Source organism: Siphateles boraxobius, unplaced genomic scaffold (genome assembly GCF_051911475.1).
Source record: "Siphateles boraxobius isolate OS27281-9 unplaced genomic scaffold, OSU_SipBor_1 92, whole genome shotgun sequence".
Taxonomy (NCBI): domain Eukaryota; kingdom Metazoa; phylum Chordata; class Actinopteri; order Cypriniformes; family Leuciscidae; genus Siphateles; species Siphateles boraxobius.
In genome coordinates this window covers 2,540,585-2,559,400 of record NW_027509222.1, presented here as the reverse complement: position 1 = coordinate 2,559,400, position 18,816 = coordinate 2,540,585, and the positions used below count along the sequence as shown (strand labels likewise).

Genomic DNA, 18,816 nt, shown 5'->3' with positions numbered 1-18,816 from the left:
TCAGCTTCCTTCTGTCTGCTTTTGTCATGATGGTGGAGTGTTAAACTAACAGTTTCAAATCTTTAAAGGGCAAAAATCAAAGGTCTACATTCCCCAATTTTTAAAACCACGAACAACTAGGTTTGCCTTTCCCATAGGAAATGATCATAAACTGCAAAAAAAAGAAAAAAATGAATTTCAATAGAGATGAACTCCTGTCGCGTGTGTTCAGACCCATCAGGATCTGTGCTCTTCTCAGCGTGAGCTCTACCTGTTTCCTGGCTTTGACACGTTTGTAAGCGAAGTCCGGAAACGGGGTGCAGGGAATAAAGCGTCCGGTGCCAGAGGTCGCGTGCAGGTTCCCGTCCTCCAGAACGATCTTCCCCTGGCAGATGACCAGCAGGGGCGCACCTCTCAGCTCCATGCCCTCAAACACATTATACTCCGCTGCCTAGAAGAACACAAGCACATCACGCTAAGAACGGCCATTCAACAACACTTGTGGAACAAAAATGAGCACGGAAGTACATTACATGGTACACATGTCCAGATCCGGCCCAGATCCGGTACATGTGAATTCAACGCGTACCAGATGTGGGCCGGATCTGGGCCGACACTTAGTTGCTGTCTGGGTGGCCGTTTTTTGTTTCATAATGCAACGTTTGTATATTAAATCACATTTTGGCTTTTTATAGGATTAACTGAATTGAAGAAATAATCAACAGATTAACATTCTACAGTATTTACCATTCAAACGTTTGTTTTTGATCATTTGACCATCATTTGATCAAAAATACGGTAAAATCAGTAATATTAATAAATATTGTTACAAATTAAAATAACTGGTTTCCATTTGAATATATTTTAAAATGTAATTTATTCCTGTTCTGCTAAGCTGTATTTTCAGCATCATAACTCCAGACTTCAGTGTCACATGATCCTTCAGAAATCAGTTGAATATGCTGATTTGCAGCTCAAGAACATTTATTATTATCAATGTTGTAAAAAGCAGTGCTGCTTAATACTGTTTTCCAGGATTCTTCGATGAATAGAAGGTTCAGCGTGACATTTCGCAGCTGTGCTTTACAGCAGACTCTTGCACGTACAGTGACAGCAACAGCCGTTTTGAGTTTGAGCTTCTGCAAAGAGAAACTAATGAAGATCATGTGTAGGAGAGTAAGATCCTCCTGTCCTTCATTCACTCTCTTTCTCCTTCTCCACCTCTTCTCCAAACAGCTGGATACAGGAATGACAAAAACATCCTTCTCTTTTAACTCGCCTTTTTCTCACACTCTTGTTTTTTTGTTACTTCTATTATCACTTCTTTCTAGTTTACTACTCCCCTATTTTCTGATTACTTGTTCTCCAGTGGACACTTTAAATGTTGTGATGTCCTGCCATGATCCAAGGTCTTTGCGTTTGGCAATCGTCCATTCTTTGTGTGCAAAAGCAGGAAATGACACGCACGCAACTTCTGCCAAGAATGCTGGCATGGGTTTCATCTTATGTAGAACACAAACGTAAGACTTTCGAGGCAGGTGATGAAGTCATGTTTTAGGTGTCTTCGCAGTGCATGGAAACCAGAGACACGGGATAAACAATCAATAAACATCAGCCATTTTGTCCACTGTTGAGAGCATTGGCAGCCAATGCTGTTTGGATATGTAATGGTCTCTAGAGAGGTCGCTGAAAGGAAATGAAAATGTGATGTCATTTTGGAAACTCCTGAGTTGTGCTGAATCTTTCCCCTTGAGCACTGCTGGTTTTCAAACGATCAACATATATAGCTCTTGTAATATCTGCTCAGGAAATTCCTGTTCTCATCTCACCCGAATCTAAAATCTGATTGTAGCGCTCGAGTCAGTAGTTTGATGCTCTTGTGCTGATGTGTGTGGCGTCCGAGCGTCTGAAGAGTGTCATGGCGTGGTGAAAGAGGTCAGAAAGGTCTCACAACTGCAGGAAAGTGCCTAAGATGTTTTGTAATGGTAATTACTTGACCAACGATGAACGTCACACTAAAGATGAAAGTATGCTTCAGCTGTCTGGCACATTCCATCAACAGGACTGTTCGCTTCCAGCAGTGGTGTCGAATTCAGCTCCTGTAGAGTCACTGTCCTGTATAGTCACTGTCCTGTATAGTCACTGTCCTGTATAGTCACTGTCCTGTAGAGTCACTGTCCTGTAGAGTCACTGTCCTGTATAGTCACTGTCCTGTAGAGTCACTGTCCTGTAGAGTCACTGTCCTGTATAGTCACTGTCCTGTATAGTCACTGTCCTGTAGAGTCACTGTCCTGTAGAGTCACTGTCCTGTATAGTCACTAGGGCTGCAACAACTAATCGATAAAATCGATTATAATCGATTATGAAAATCGTTGTCAACGAATGTCATTATCGATTAGTTGGTCTGCTTACGTCACGGGGAGCGTTTACTGGTACGCACACACACGCAAGGTCTCTCTCCCTCAGGCGCTCTGCCGAGCGCGCGCGCTACACGGTTTGGAGCAGTCTCTTCTGTCTCGCATGCGCGCTCTAGATTTCGGGAGTTTGAACTAATTCGCGGGCATCAGGGAGCCGCAATCAATATGCGGGAGACTCCCGGGACTTCCGGGATGTCTGTATTTTGTCTCGAGCATCAGGTTGTGCAATCAGTTCGCTCGCAACGTAAGTGATGGATTAAAATAGCGCTACCGCAGAAATAGGTTAAATTAAAACGGTGTTTACAAAGTGAAGTATTAAATACAAAGGCAGTTAATAACAGCAGCAGTAAAATATTGTTTTTTAGTCACTGTACTCAGTGGTTTTCAGCGAATGCTTGTGCACTAATGCATAATTTCTCCTGTCCTTTACTCAAGCCTGTTAGCTTGCTGGGTAACGTTACCTCCATTCCGTTCTCTTTTTATAGCATTTGTCTACTAAGTTTTAATTGTTTTTCAAACGCGATCTACTGCGGCTCTACATTCACACAATTGTTTTCAGTCTTTCTATATTTATTTAATCAATCTATCCTTATATTATATTATTTTATATATTATATATATAATATATATTATATTCTTTATCCTTATATTCCTTATATATAATTAATTTTAAATAAAAATTAAATGAATTATATATTTTAGATGTTTTTAGTTTGTTTTTAGTTCAGATATTCACATCTGAACAACATGTCTGTGTAAATTTGTTTTAACAAAAATTGTGTTAAAACATAATATGTTGGATATCATTTTTTTAACAATAATCATGTTTGTCAACTTGCCATCAGCAATTATCATTAAAAACAATGCAAATATTGATATTAGTAAAACTCAATGTGTGGCTTTTGCACTTTTTAAAGTACACTTTTACACATAAATACCCTGATTTACGGTTTTATTTAGTTATAATAAAAAAAAAATCGAATTTAATTCCTATCCGATTAATCGATTAACCGAAAAAAATAATCGTCCGATTAATCGATTATCAAAATAATCGTTAGTTGCAGCCCTAATAGTCACTGTCCTGTATAGTCACTGTCCTGTAGAGTCACTGTCCTGTAGAGTCACTGTCCTGTATAGTCACTGTCCTGTAGAGTCACTGTCCTGTATAGTCACTGTCCTGTAGAGTCACTGTCCTGTATAGTCACTGTCCTGTATAGTCACTGTCCTGTATAGTCACTGTCCTGTAGAGTCACTGTCCTGTAGAGTCACTGTCCTGTATAGTCACTGTCCTGTAGAGTCACTGTCCTGTATAGTCACTGTCCTGTAGAGTCACTGTCCTGTATAGTCACTGTCCTGTAGAGTCACTGTCCTGTAGAGTCACTGTCCTGTAGAGTCACTGTCCTGTAGAGTCACTGTCCTGTATAGTCACTGTCCTTTAGAGTCACTGTCCTGTATAGTCACTGTCCTGTATAGTCACTGTCCTGTAGAGTCACTGTCCTGTATAGTCACTGTCCTGTATAGTCACTGTCCTGTATAGTCACTGTCCTGTAGAGTCACTGTCCTGTAGAGTCACTGTCCTGTATAGTCACTGTCCTTTAGAGTCACTGTCCTGTATAGTCACTGTCCTGTATAGTCACTGTCTTGTAGAGTCACTGTCCTGTATAGTCACTGTCCTGTATAGTCACTGTCCTGTAGAGTCACTGTCCTGTATAGTCACTGTCCTGTATAGTCACTGTCCTGTATAGTCACTGTCCTGTAGAGTCACTGTCCTGTATAGTCACTGTCCTGTAGAGTCACTGTCCTTTAGAGTCACTGTCCTGTATAGTCACTGTCCTGTATAGTCACTGTCCTGTAGAGTCACTGTCCTGTAGAGTCACTGTCCTGTATAGTCACTGTCCTGTAGAGTCACTGTCCTGTAGAGTCACTGTCCTGTATAGTCACTGTCCTGTAGAGTCACTGTCCTGTATAGTCACTGTCCTGTAGAGTCACTGTCCTGTATAGTCACTGTCCTTTAGAGTCACTGTCCTGTAGAGTCACTGTCCTGTATAGTCACTGTCCTGTAGAGTCACTGTCCTGTATAGTCACTGTCCTGTATAGTCACTGTCCTGTAGAGTCACTGTCCTGTAGAGTCACTGTCCTGTATAGTCACTGTCCTGTAGAGTCACTGTCCTGTATAGTCACTGTCCTGTAGAGTCACTGTCCTGTATAGTCACTGTCCTGTATAGTCACTGTCCTGTATAGTCACTGTCCTGTAGAGTCACTGTCCTGTAGAGTCACTGTCCTGTAGAGTCACTGTCCTGTAGAGTCACTGTCCTGTATAGTCACTGTCCTGTAGAGTCACTGTCCTGTAGAGTCACTGTCCTGTAGAGTCACTGTCCTTTAGAGTCACTGTCCTGTATAGTCACTGTCCTGTAGAGTCTCTGTCCTGTCTAGTCACTGTCCTGTAGAGTCACTGTCCTGTAGAGTCACTGTCCTTTAGAGTCACTGTCCTGTATAGTCACTGTCCTGTAGAGTCACTGTCCTGTATAGTCACTGTCCTGTATAGTCACTGTCCTGTATAGTCACTGTCCTGTAGAGTCACTGTCCTTTAGAGTCACTGTCCTGTATAGTCACTGTCCTGTAGAGTCACTGTCCTGTAGAGTCACTGTCCTGTAGAGTCACTGTCCTGTATAGTCACTGTCCTGTATAGTCACTGTCCTGTATAGTCACTGTCCTGTAGAGTCACTGTCCTTTAGAGTCACTGTCCTGTATAGTCACTGTCCTGTAGAGTCACTGTCCTGTAGAGTCACTGTCCTGTAGAGTCACTGTCCTGTATAGTCACTGTCCTGTATAGTCACTGTCCTGTATAGTCACTGTCCTGTAGAGTCACTGTCCTTTAGAGTCACTGTCCTGTATAGTCACTGTCCTGTAGAGTCACTGTCCTGTAGAGTCACTGTCCTGTAGAGTCACTGTCCTTTAGAGTCACTGTCCTGTATAGTCACTGTCCTGTAGAGTCACTGTCCTGTATAGTCACTGTCCTTTAGAGTCACTGTCCTGTATAGTCACTGTCCTTTAGAGTCACTGTCCTGTAGAGTCACTGTCCTTTAGAGTCACTGTCCTGTATAGTCACTGTCCTGTAGAGTCACTGTCCTGTATCGTCACTGTCCTGTATAGTCACTGTCCTGTATAGTCACTGTCCTGTAGAGTCACTGTCCTTTAGAGTCACTGTCCTGTATAGTCACTGTCCTGTAGAGTCACTGTCCTGTAGAGTCACTGTCCTGAAGAGTCACTGTCCTTTAGAGTCACTGTCCTGTATAGTCACTGTCCTGTAGAGTCACTGTCCTGTATAGTCACTGTCCTTTAGAGTCACTGTCCTGTCTAGTCACTGTCCTGTAGAGTCACTGTCTTGTAGAGTCACTGCCCTGTATAGTCACTGTCCTGTATAGTCACTGTCCTGTATAGTCACTGTCCTGTAGAGTCACTGTCCTGTATAGTCATTGTCCTGTATAATCACTGTCCTGTAGAGTCACACTGTCCTGTAGAGTTTAGCTCTAATCAGGGCTTGACATTCACTTTTTTGCTCAGCAGTTACTGTGGCTAGTAGTTTTCCAAAGTTGCCAGCCACTCAACATTTTAACTGGCCACAATTTTGACATCGATAACATGGGGGAAAACTGGCATTTAGATATTTGTAATACTATCTCATAATTTGGCAGCAGGTTTATTAGGCTGCTGTCACTTTAAGACTTGATGCACGGATCCATTATACTGTTACATGCGTTTTCTTTCTCAACTGTTTACACTTAAACATAACTGACTGTTTACGTGAATACTTACCAAGACCGGCATTTTGACATTATTTTGTGAGTATTTGACTGTTTAAGCACAATAAGCAGCGAAAAAGAACTCATATTAGTTCTGAGAGGCAGCTTTATGTGCGCACTTTGGGTTTTAGCACAAAATCTGCGAGAATTAGTAAAATTATGCGCAAACCCGGTTGGACTGTTTCATTTAACAACTACTCAAAGAAGAGGCCCTTCCCTCCATCTTGTTAATTCGGATGTACGTCATCATTGCTTATGTTGCATTACTGGCTGAACTCTTGAAATGTGTTTAAATGGAACGCACCAAGCTCTTGATCACTAGGAATCCGTAATGGATCTGATTTATTATTTACAGTTTTTTTCTGTTTACACACCATTCTATAGACTTGTATGTTTGCTTGGGCTGTTGGAGAAAATATCAAAAATCTCACCAACAAAAATTATAACAATACAATAAACTATAGCTGAGTAAAAAAAAAGTCAGCTTAGGGTAGCTACAAGTATTATTAATGACTTTAGATAACTTCGTTAGTGTGTGGTTAAATAAATGGCGCATATAAATGGCTTTTATGTGTGCTTACTGGGAACATAATAAAGACACCTGGACTCGGTCGAGACCAAAAGCCATATTTGGCAAGACCAGTGGCCCAGACCGTGCCAAGTCCGAGTCCGAATACCAGCAAGTCCGAGATCATAGAAAAACGGTCTTGAGTCCGGACTCGAGTCCAAGACCGGACTCAAGTACTACAGCCCTACATTGTGGTCTATAATTCTGCCTGAAGTGTACATATTGAGTAGACTCGCTCGCTCTGTCAGTGTCTGTCCAAATAAACTTCCCTCGCCCACTTTAAGAAGTTAAACACACTTCTAAATGGCAGCAGGGATTCCCCAGAGGGAAAGTGCTTAGGGAAGTTTGCGAGTGTGGAAACAACAAAACAGATATGAGAGGAGGCCAGAAGGTCAGAACTTCTGTATAAAAATGAAACACGCGAAAAACACACTAGTATAAGTTTAGAGTGGAGTACATGTATACGCAGAAAGACTAGAACGCTCGATAATGAGCGAGACATAGTGGCAGACGGAAATACAAACAATATATCAGGCTAAAGGGGTCCAAGATGGCGTTGCCTGATGAGTTTTTTTTTTCCAGAAAATAAAATCGTGGAAAAAAACACACAGTCGGTTGGAGTTTTAGAGGTTAATGCCTCGTATAAGGTTAAGGTATACTTCATTGCCCCTTTATTGCATCATTATATACTTTTTAAATAGCATACGAGGATTTTTCCTTTGAATCTTAGTGGTATTCTATGAATGTATAATTTGTGGTTTGAGCCTAACCACTCCTCTACAGAATATGTATAAAGGTTTGGATATTCAGCTCTGCTTACACAACAACTGTGTCACTGGTCTAGCGTTCACTGTGTTTGAACTGACCACTAGCGGCTTAAATGAGATTTTCCATTTGTTATACAAGTGTGCTTGATTGTATATTGAATGTGCACTTATACTGAGCTTTAAATCTTATATTTATATTATATTTAAAAAAAACTGTACTTGCAGATAATATAATATTCATGAAATAAAAGGTGACTTAAGAGTACTTAAAGAGAGTATACTTACATGTTTGTGAACACATTTAAGTACACTTTGAAAATTACACTTTAATAATGTCAAATTAAAAGTTGTCCCCATGTACAAACTATGTACTTATTACAGTAATTACAATAACTGGGTAATAATAATATTTTATTTTACTTCAAAGAAGTACACTTATTTTTTGATGTGCTGACTAACATGTAAAGTACTTGATTATATTTAACTGTAATATGCTATTTGATATTACATTTAAAGTTAAACTATTTTTTATGTACTAAATTGCAACTTCATCCTTACAACCGTGCAATAAAATATATTTCAAAGACAGTACAAGTAATTTACGAAATTACATCTAAAGAAGTACCGGTACTCTTAAGTACTCTTTTTTTTTTTTACATTTAAACTATAATACATTTTTAATTAATTTTAAATAACATAATTAAGTGTCTGAAAGCATTCAGTTTCAGACTTAAGAATATTATTTTATAAAGTATGCTGAGCTTCATAACTAAATTTTTACAGTATCCAAAGAACATGTGTGTGGTGGATTGTCTTTACTACAGTATGCTAGGGTGTATTGGGTGGTTACCAGGGTGTTGCTATGTGGTTGTTAACTCAAAGTGTCTATGTTAATTGTGTTTTCTAAATATGGCTCGGGTCACCCCTTCAGTATAAATCTGCGCGCTTTTTTAATGTGTTTTATTATCCACCATGCAAAAAATAATTTGTAAATTGATAAATAAAATTGTAATATGTAATTGATTAGAAAAGTAATAATAAACTTCAAAAAGCTGCATGATTCTAGATATTTATGTCTGTGAGTTAATATTTGGTTCCTATCCATAAACCTGACTATGTGCAATATTACAAATGATGCTTGCAAATCTTCTCTCACCTACTATAACAATAAACTCCTAATAAATGTCTGCTGTGACTTAATAAGGAAACAAAAGGAAATCCAAGCTCAACTGAAGGTCTGACTGTCAGATATCTCCTGTTTTTGTGGCCTGTTTTCTATCCAGCGGTTGTATTTATGAGGGAAAGCATCCAGGCTTCCTGCATTAACACAGTTTGATTAGTTAGAATCCTGTATTTCCGCTCAGAGGAAGTGGAAGGTCAGTGAAAGCCAGCCAATTCAGTTCTCTCTCTATGTTTAGACTTTCCCTTTGAAATGTGAGTCTATAGTGCGTTCACTGGATTTTTCTACAGAGCACCTACAGAGTGATGTGTTTTAGCAGTGATGGTCCGGATGGCGTCTGTGTCCCAGATAACCAGATCGCTGTCTGAGCCCACGGCTATCCGGCCCTTGCGTGGATACAGGTTCAGGATCTTGGCGGCATTGGTGCTTGTCACAGCGACAAACATGTTCTCATCCATTTTACCAGTGACCTGAGCAGAGGAATGACAAACACAACTGAGAATGAAATGCAAAGCTTGTTTAACAGTAGTGCCGCATTAGGGTGCGAATTAAATTATTATTATTCAATGTATCGAGTAAATATGTAGATATACATCCTTCCCTCGGGTCATTTTGACCCGAAACTCTTTTTTTAACAAATTTAAAAAAAAATTGAGTGTTCATCAGAGGGGTCCAAGACCCTAGGACTTTTGTCGCACTTGAACCACGAATACACAAAAAAAATTGAATGGATTCGAGGAGTTTTGTGGTTGAAATTTAAACAAGTAACAAATCGTTCCCTTGCGGGTCAATTTGACCCCCATATAAATGAATGGAATGCGAGGAATGCTTTAGTACATATAGAAAAACCTAAAACTTTACCAAAAAAATATTTTATTATGTCTACATGTGTATCTGAAGAAAAACTGACTTTAGGACCCAGCGGAACAGCTCATTTGCTCCATATAGAGCAATAAGGCCATGTAGTGGCTGTTTTTTGACGCAGGGGGTCAGCAAAGTCACTCAATGTAAGATATTTTGAGCTGAATTTAAATGGTTATGCATGAAATTGTAAGTTATTTTGAATTCAAGTTGAAAGAATGTGAGGAATGTGCTTAAATTACTATATATATTTGTTTTTTATTGATCAAATCTAGTTATTTAAAGGTAAATCAAATAAAAAAATCTCCAAAAAATGTAATTAAAAAAAAAGAAAAAAATATTTATAATAAATAATAAAATAAGCTTTCTGGACAAAAAAAAATGTAAGTATAATTTTAGGTCGTTACAAAGATTTGATAGATATGTTACAAAGTGCAAGGGAAGGATGAAGGTTATATTTTCTGGATCTGAGGATCTTAACACCTTTAGGTAAAATAAACTGATGTGTAGTCACAGATATCAGAATTTACCAATGGCTTTGAATGCTGCACATCCAGATATAATTTTTAACTGAATCTACTGTATCAACTATGATCCTCACCACAGCCTTGTCCCAGATGACTGACATCCTCTCCTCTACTCCATTCACTCCTTCAGGAATCTGAGTGAAGTCATCTTTCCCTATGGCCTTCTGAGCCACGGTAAATGTGCAGTGAGCACTACCCGTCACCGACAGATCGCCACTAACAGAGACAGCACATCACAATACTTCAGTGACTAGACTATACTGTGTGTATGTAACAGCCAAAAACAACATGTTTAATTCATATCAACCACTGTGAGAAGTAAGTGCACTTAATTGTACTGAACATACAATTGCAGTGTACTTCAAATATTAACTTTTAATAAGATAAAATAATATAAATGACATGGAAGGCCACTTAAGTGCCCTTGAAGAGCGTATACCGTTTCTTAAAACACTTAAGTGCACTTTAAAAAGTTTGCTTTGTAATATCAAATTAAATGTTTTACATTAAATTACATTTTAAATCATTGTTTTATTAATCTTTTGTTATGCTTTAAAGAAGTACTTGATTAAAATTTTAACTCTAGTGTGTTATTGGATATTAAATTTAACATTAACATAATTTAAATGTAGATATATTTTAGTTTGCCATAAATCAGTACATTCAGCAGTCACTTTAACCATATTTCAAAGACAATAGAAGTAATTATGAAATTACATATAGATGTTCTTAAGTCCTACTTAAGTGGGTCGAAAATAGTATTCTTAAGTATTCTTAACTAATTGCATTTAATATAAATTTAAACTATATTACATTTTAATCTAATTGTAAATAAAAATGCAATTGAGTGTCCGAAAACATGACATTCTCATCTCACTTAATTCAATTCTGAGTATATTATTTCCATAAGTACCCTCTTTAAATGTATGCTAAAGTCCTTTTTTCTTTATTATAAGGGAAGTCAAATGAATGTGCAAAATCAGTGTGTGCATTATTCAGTGACTTACAAATTTGAATCTATAAATTCCTGCCTATCGCAGCATCTCTGGCCATAGGCTGGGAAACACCTTGGATGGATGGCCAGTCCATCACATTAAATTATTTGAAAATAAACTTCAAACATATCGACTTTCAAACTTACAATCAATGAATTTTAGTCAATAGTTTAAATCAGGGGTGTCCAAACTCTGTGCTAGAGGGCCACGGCCCTGCAGAGTTTAGCTCCAACTTGCCTCGACAAACCAGCCTGCAAGTTTCTAGTAAGAGCTTGATTAACTGGTTCAGGTGTGTTTATTTGAAGCTGAACTCTGCAGAACAGTGAACCTCAAGGAGCAGGACTGGCCCACCAGTTAAGAATTAACTGACAGATCTATATCCCAAAATATCTTAACATATTGTGCTTACCTGGACAACAGGGTGTTTAGGTAGTCTGGAGTGGTTGGGTCTGGACTGAGGGGTGGTGATGTCACAAAAGAAGCAGCCTTAGCCCAGTTCTTGCTCCAATAATGAGTCCCATCAGTTCCCAAACTGGCCGTGATTGGCTCCCCAAACACCACGTTACCTAGAAATAAACAGCTTTTATCTCATTATCTAGTTCGTTTCCAAAGTTGACCAACAGGGATTCCTACTGGCAAGAATACAGTGTCTTGTCAACTGAAAGCATCTGCTCAGCAGTAAAGTTTAAACGGGAAATAAACACATAAGCAACCCATTAAACAACAGCCATCTTAAATGTCTATTATTGCAAGGACATCTGGAAAACACTGCTGCAGTGATCAACAAGAGCTCACTAGAAGAGCCGAGGCTTACTGGATACAGCTTTCCATCCATGGGAATGGCGGATGAGCTCATCAATATTGTGTTTACAGCTTAGTGGTTATTAGGACATGCTAAGTAGTTGCTTACTGCCCAACTCCACGTCTCTATTATCCCTTTTCCACCAAAGCATTTTGAGAGCCGGTTCGGAGCTGGTGCCTACTCGCGTACCAGTTCTTTGTGTTTTGACAGCCAAAGAACCGGTTCTCGGCCAGGAAAACTGGTTCCAAAGCGGCACCAACTCTTTGCTGGACTAGAACCGTTCTTTTACAACGTCATGCTTACGTCGGGGGCTGGAGGCGGGTTTAGATGTGTTCTAAACATCTTTTCCGACCGCAAAGCCAGGAGAGACATTTGCAGAAACAAGATGTAGTCCGCCATTGTAATTGTTATGCTTGAAGTTGGCGCAAGCGTTTCTAGTTTATTTTTTTATTTTTATTTTATTGAAAACATTATGTAAGCAACGAAGAAAACAGTCACAATATAGAACAAATAAATGCAAAGAAAAAAAAAGACAAGACAGGGGTACATAACTAATCAGAAAAGATTACATATCAAAGGAAAAGATTAAAAGACTTACATATTTCAATTATTTTTAAAGCCTTCTTGGTTCACGAGTTAGAGATAATCCCAAAGTAATGTTGTACTTGTAAGCGTTTCTAGCTAAGATGTATGGCGACGTACACAGTGACGTAACGACGTCGTTCGCTGGGCGCTCTAGTCAGTGGAAAAACAAAAAGGTTCTGAGGAGGTTCGCAAGTTGAACCAACTCCGAACCAATTTTGAACCAGCACCAGTTCCGAACCAGTTCTCTTTTTGGTGGAAAAGGGGTTTGTGATATTCTGGTCTCTGGATATGGCTTGGGTCCCTCCTTAATGCAAAAGTTTTTTGGGGGTTTTTTTGGGCCGCCACTCAAAAATCATACAGTAAAAGTAAAAGCACACCTCGCTTCAATAAGCCAGATGATCGGAGCACAAATAGTGTGGGATGAGTTATTTGCCTAAGTTTAATTCTTAGAGTGAGTAGGGCTTTGTTCAAATCTCTAAACCTATAAATGAGCGATTTTAACAGAGTTCATAGCAAACACCCCTAATAAAATGAATTTAAGACCTTTGCAAATCTCATTAAACGCATCCAGAGGATAAAACTGCCTTATAAATCTCCACTGACAAAACCTTTATTCTCCCTTCAGGACAGTCAGAAAGAATAAAGGGGTACAGTCTATGTCAGAGGTTTGCATCCCTTTTGAAGACAGTGATTAACTACCCAATTTAACACTTGAACAGTGATGAATAGTGCAACAGAGATGCTGTAAGATCATTTTACAACACTTTTGGGAACGCTCTCTACCATTCCAGTGACCTAAAACTGCTGCCATAGAAATGAACTACACTCTTTATTCCGGGTAGTGCTAAGGGATAGTGTACAGTCAGCAGGTTGTTATGCTAAAGAAACCTCTTTAGGGTGATCGAAAACCCCACTGTGAAATTATACCGCTTTTATTCGCGGCTACTTGCCACATACGTTATAATTGAACACAAAATATTATTAATTTGAAATATGTTATTGCCTCTAGAGGTCTCACAGTAACCGCTTGAGCGGTCTGATATCAGCTGTAATGGCTGTTGTTGTGGAATAACAGACCACTAGATTTGTGTCATTGAAGAATCTGAATTGATTTTTGCAGGGCGCTGTGTAAAAATATAGATGAATGATGCATGCTTCTGCATTAAGAATGGACAAGTTTGTGTACGGACTGCCGGTGCCAGGTAAACGTAAAGCAGATGATGAATCTACATCAAATGTCACAACTACCAAAACAACAAGTCTACACCAGATGAGAGCGGTGCGACGTGACGGGACAAAAGCAAGTAGAACCCATTATAATCAGTGATGCTGTCTACACTGGATGTGGTGCAGCGACAGTAAACTGATGACCAGCCTGGACATATCTCGCCTTCTGATTCACCAGTATAACGGTGAGTAATGAAGAGAGACCGCAGTGTGTTGTGTGCCTCAAAACACTAGCTTCCGACAGTCTGAACCCGAACAAGTCAAGAGACTTCACATCACAAACACAAAGAGAAAGTTAGAGGCTCAGAAGTTGTAGTACTGTATTAATTACAATGTTTTAACTAAATCCTGTAGGAATTATGTCATCAATTGCTCACCCAGGCATTCCAAACCCATAAGACTTTCATTCATCTTCAGAACATAAAAGAAGTTTTTCAAATGAAATCTGAAGGTGTGTCGCAATTCACGTACTTATGCACTATTCTATGATGTTTAGAAATATATTTAGTGAAAATTCCAAACAGAAAAAGTGCAATTTAAATACCTGGGTGATGCACTTAATTGACCCTTTGCTGGGAGCTTGATTGACAGGTGATCTGACCAATCATACTTCGCCATTCTCCATTTTGTCCGACAAAGCACTCAGGAGAGTTAGAGAGTTAGAACTGAACAGTCCAGAGATAAAAACCAGAGGAGAAACCTTTTCTTTTATTAACTATCATATCATTCAATTAATTTGATGACCCTTTTTGGTCCCACTTTACATTAAGCTGCTTTAAGTACAATGTACTTAAATTGAAATTAATAATTTGATACAATGGACTTATTGTGTACATACATGTTTTTACATTGTACTTATATTTTGAAAATACCTGCATGTAATTACAGATTTAATTAATTTATGTAATTTCATGTATAATTACACTGTTAATTACACCTTAACCCAGCCTTAAACCGATCCATACCACCAAACCTGATCCAAATCGTATTCGTATCACACCTAAATAGCAGCAAAAGTGTTTTACAATACAACATGAACACAATAAGTACATTGTACTTATTTTTCGATGTAGATACATAGTACTTAAAGCCACTTAATATAAAGTGGGACCTAATTGTTCTCTAAAATGATATCGGCTGGCTTCTGTACTCCCAAGTACTTCTCGCTTCCCTGAAACTGTAATCATGACTATTTATTTACTTTGAACTAATTTATGTAAGAGAGCATTTTATCTGAATGATTTAACTAAACAGTGAGGATTATTATGATGATGGATTGTGGAACTTTTACAACAAACCAGGCAGTGCATTTAAAATAAACATTTCATACAAGTGGAAATAATGCATAGACAGCTAACATGTAATGAAACGATAAATTAAAAGTAATACATTTATAAAAGTAAAACTGTTATTTACACATTTGACACACAGAGACACAGTTGTATCCAACTGAAGGTCATTACGGTCATGAATATATACGTCAATGATGACTGTAGCTCGGCAAAGGTTTATTTAACTGGATTAGATGTGTAAACTTGCAGGCGACATCTGTGAAAGCTCAAACGTTACGCTGATGACATGCTCACACTGCTGGACATTTCAATGTGTTCCACTCTAAAACTGCTCCATAACATTGTTTGTATTCACACAGTTATAGATGATTATGAATAAAATATGGTAAATTTAACAAATATCAAAAATATTCTGTACATTCTTTTTTTTGTTGAAAAATGGATGTGTTGATATTGTTTAAATTTGGCCCCATTACGAGACATTAATTAGAGAATCACTCATTCAAGATTAATTTTGTTAGATTATTTATTTTTTTAAATGGTCCTATTGTTTACCTTTTTTCCTGGCCTGTGAGATGATGTCAGCAGCACTCTTGCTCATCACGCGGGTCACATAGAGAGGACAGTTGGTTTGACTGGCAATCGTGACGGCTCGAAACACTGCCTCAGCCTCTAGCTACACACACACACACACATACATAATGCAAAACAGATTTAGCTGTGTCTATGTATCCCACATAGTTCCTCAGACAATACACTATGTTGATTTATTTCTATGCATAAGTATAATAACTTATAAATCTAGTTTGCCACTCTACTTTCATGACTGACCTCAGAAAAATTAGATCATGGATCATGTCTGCAAAAGATCACTGATAGACTGATGCCAGACAAATTAGATCTGTGAGTGGGCCAATTTTCTGTGAGGTGGGCTTACGTCAAGTTTTGAAGAAACAAACGTTAAGAATTGGGAAACAAATATTTTATGGGGATTGCAGTGATGTTATGAAATGATATACCACCAGATAAACCAGTATACAACTGTTATATGTGGTCACTGACCTCTTCCGGGCGGCTGAGAACATGTCCCTCAGGTCCTGTGATGCCCATCTCCAGCATGCGGGTCTGCTCCTGAAGAACACACAGTCAAAGTAGATTAGTGACTCTCTGGCCCTGTTTACAGCTGATATTAAGATGCGTTTTGGTGGATCGGATCACAGGTAGACGAGGGAGACACATTCCCGTTTACACCTGGTGTTTTAATCCGTCTCTTTTGTCCACTTTCAAGCACTTCTGTCCTGATTTCTTCAAGGTTTTTTTTTTTTTTCATCCAATGGACGAAATAGGCTCACGCAATGTACATATGGACGAGCCTGGAGAAGTGTATTAACTGTTCATCATGATTTGTAATTTCATAATTGCTTCTGTTGTCTTTGAAATATGATTAAAGTGCACTGCCAAATGTACTGACGAGCATTTATGGTAAACTAATACACTTCATACGTCTATACTTCAACAATTTGTCATTTGTTTTGAAACTTGTATGTCATATATTTAGATATATTTGTAATTACACAGTTGTATTGAAGAAAGTTGCAATTTAGTACATAATAATATCAACCGTCACTTCAGTTCAAATTATAATAAAGTACTTCACATGTGCTTTAGTATGTTAATCAACAAATCAAAATAAGGGTACTTAGCACAAACAAAGATTATCAATAATAGGGCTGCACAATATTGAAGAAAAATGCGATATGCGATAACTCATTAAATACTGTAATGTGGTATTCGATATGCGGTACGATAATGTCAAATTCTTCTTTTTTAAAAGAAAACATCCCAAACAACTTCTGAAAGTGAACATCAGTGTTTTACTGTAGCATAAGAAGTGTTATTTTAATATCAGTGTAAACCACGGGGTTTAGGGTTTCAGGTAGGCCTACGTTAGGAATATTTAACAACAGAAACTGAATAATCAAATGTAAAAATAAAACACTGCTTAGTTTTTACTGTATGAATGAAATATTTACTGATTCTTATTAAAGCTACAAAAGTTATTCAGCCAAGAGCAGTGAGTGATTTTCTCTTTGTCTTTTGTTCATGACCCAGATTATTGCAAGCTGTTACGATATTCATATCGCGATATATACATTTGCGATATTTTGATAATTTCGATATATTGTGCAAATTGTTCTTAACTCTTGAAAAAGAGTTAATACTATGTAAAAACATATGTTGTCATAACGTATTGATCATTCTTTTTACTTCTTAACAACAGTATTATTTTACAGGATCTACAATAGCATTATGATGTAAGTATGCAGAGTAACTGATGTTCAAAGATAACTGCCAGAGCAGAAGCATCATGTGTAATGTGCTGAGACCACCCGCACACTGCCCGGCTTGTTAATGTCCAGATGATTGAAACAGGACGAGGGAAATGAGGACGTACAGTATCCTATCCTCCCACTCATCAGAAGGGTTGAGGGCATGGACTGCCTAAATATCCTCACCTCACCCTCAGTCATGGAAATATGCAGCATGTCTTTGTGTCATCACTTCACTGCTTTTGTAACTTTACACTGGACCTGAGAAAGCATTTCATATCTAATTTACTCCAGGAATATATGGTGGAGATGTAAAATAAGCCCATACTGCATACATATCTCAGAAAACTCTGAAAAGGTCAAAACTAAGGAGGAGAATAATTCTGTTTCAATTATTCTGCTTCAGATTTAATGTACTTACTTACTGTAAGTCCTTCTGTTTATGGATTATTTTGATTAATTTGAAGAAGAAAAAATGGCTGATGTTTGAAAAGCTATTTTTATTGCATTCACTGTAAGATACAGAAAAAAAAGGAGATTGCAATATTTTGTTTTTCTGCAATATATTCTGCTATATGAAAAAAATACAGGTCATTTCACCAGATGACTTGAATAGATTTGTAAAGAATGAATCATACTAGAATGATTGGGGTGATTTTGTTGGGAAGTGCATACTGTATGGCATAGAAAGAAAAAAAATAAGCGTTTTACTCTAAAGACTTTTAAGTGTAAAATCCTTTTTGGGACGGAGAATTTGCACAAAAACTGAAAAACCTGTGTGTTCACACTTGACTTAATAATTATTACGATTTTATTGTGATAATTATTAAATATATTAAACAAAATATTATTCATTTACACTTGCTCAGCTCACAGAATCTCAGAATGGCTTGATTCACAGTAAATCAAGCAAGCCATTCTGAGACCCTGAAACACAGCATCATGAACTACACATAGCACATATAATTACTTACCTATATTGCAGCCTGAGCAATTTGACTATCACACAAAGCCATATCGTGATATTGATTTCATTTCGATATATGTTGCAAATTACTGTACAATGTGTTACTGTATGCCAGTGGATATGATGCATATTTAACTTATATGCATATTTTATAGCAATGTTCTGACCTTATTTCAGAAGAATGCAGAATAATCAAAAGCTCTCTTAAATGAGAATGTCCCGTCCACCTACAGTAATACCACATGCCTCTTAAATCAAGGTTGAGTAAACTGGAGCATGTTAGCTACTGAAAAAAAGAAAAGAGCCCTTTTCATGTGTCATGTTTTAACATGGAATATGTCAAAAAAATCTTTAAACAATTTCAAAAGTGGCCCAAAGAGGTTCTTTAAAGGGGCCAAGACGTGGATTTTTTTTATTATTTTAATGTTCCTCGAGATTTACTTATAATGTTAATAAGGTTTTTAGCACAATATGTATAATAATATGTATATAATATATATATGGGGAAAAAATTTG

The 18,816-nt window shown here is 37.8% G+C and overlaps 1 protein-coding gene across 2 annotated transcripts in view; it reads right to left on the bottom strand.

Annotated features, from left to right (window-relative positions):
• The window catches only part of dpysl3 (dihydropyrimidinase like 3), a 54,488-nt gene that overhangs the window by 4,012 nt on the left and 31,660 nt on the right, over nt 1-18,816 (bottom strand). For both annotated transcript variants that reach the window (XM_077224807.1, XM_077224808.1), the window contains exons 7-12: nt 16,066-16,134; nt 15,559-15,679; nt 11,507-11,663; nt 10,177-10,318; nt 9,014-9,184; nt 251-430 (exon numbers count right to left, since the gene is read on the bottom strand). In XM_077224807.1, the coding sequence (XP_077080922.1) occupies nt 251-430; nt 9,014-9,184; nt 10,177-10,318; nt 11,507-11,663; nt 15,559-15,679; nt 16,066-16,134 (840 nt within the window). The remainder of the gene's footprint in view (nt 1-250; nt 431-9,013; nt 9,185-10,176; nt 10,319-11,506; nt 11,664-15,558; nt 15,680-16,065; nt 16,135-18,816) is intronic.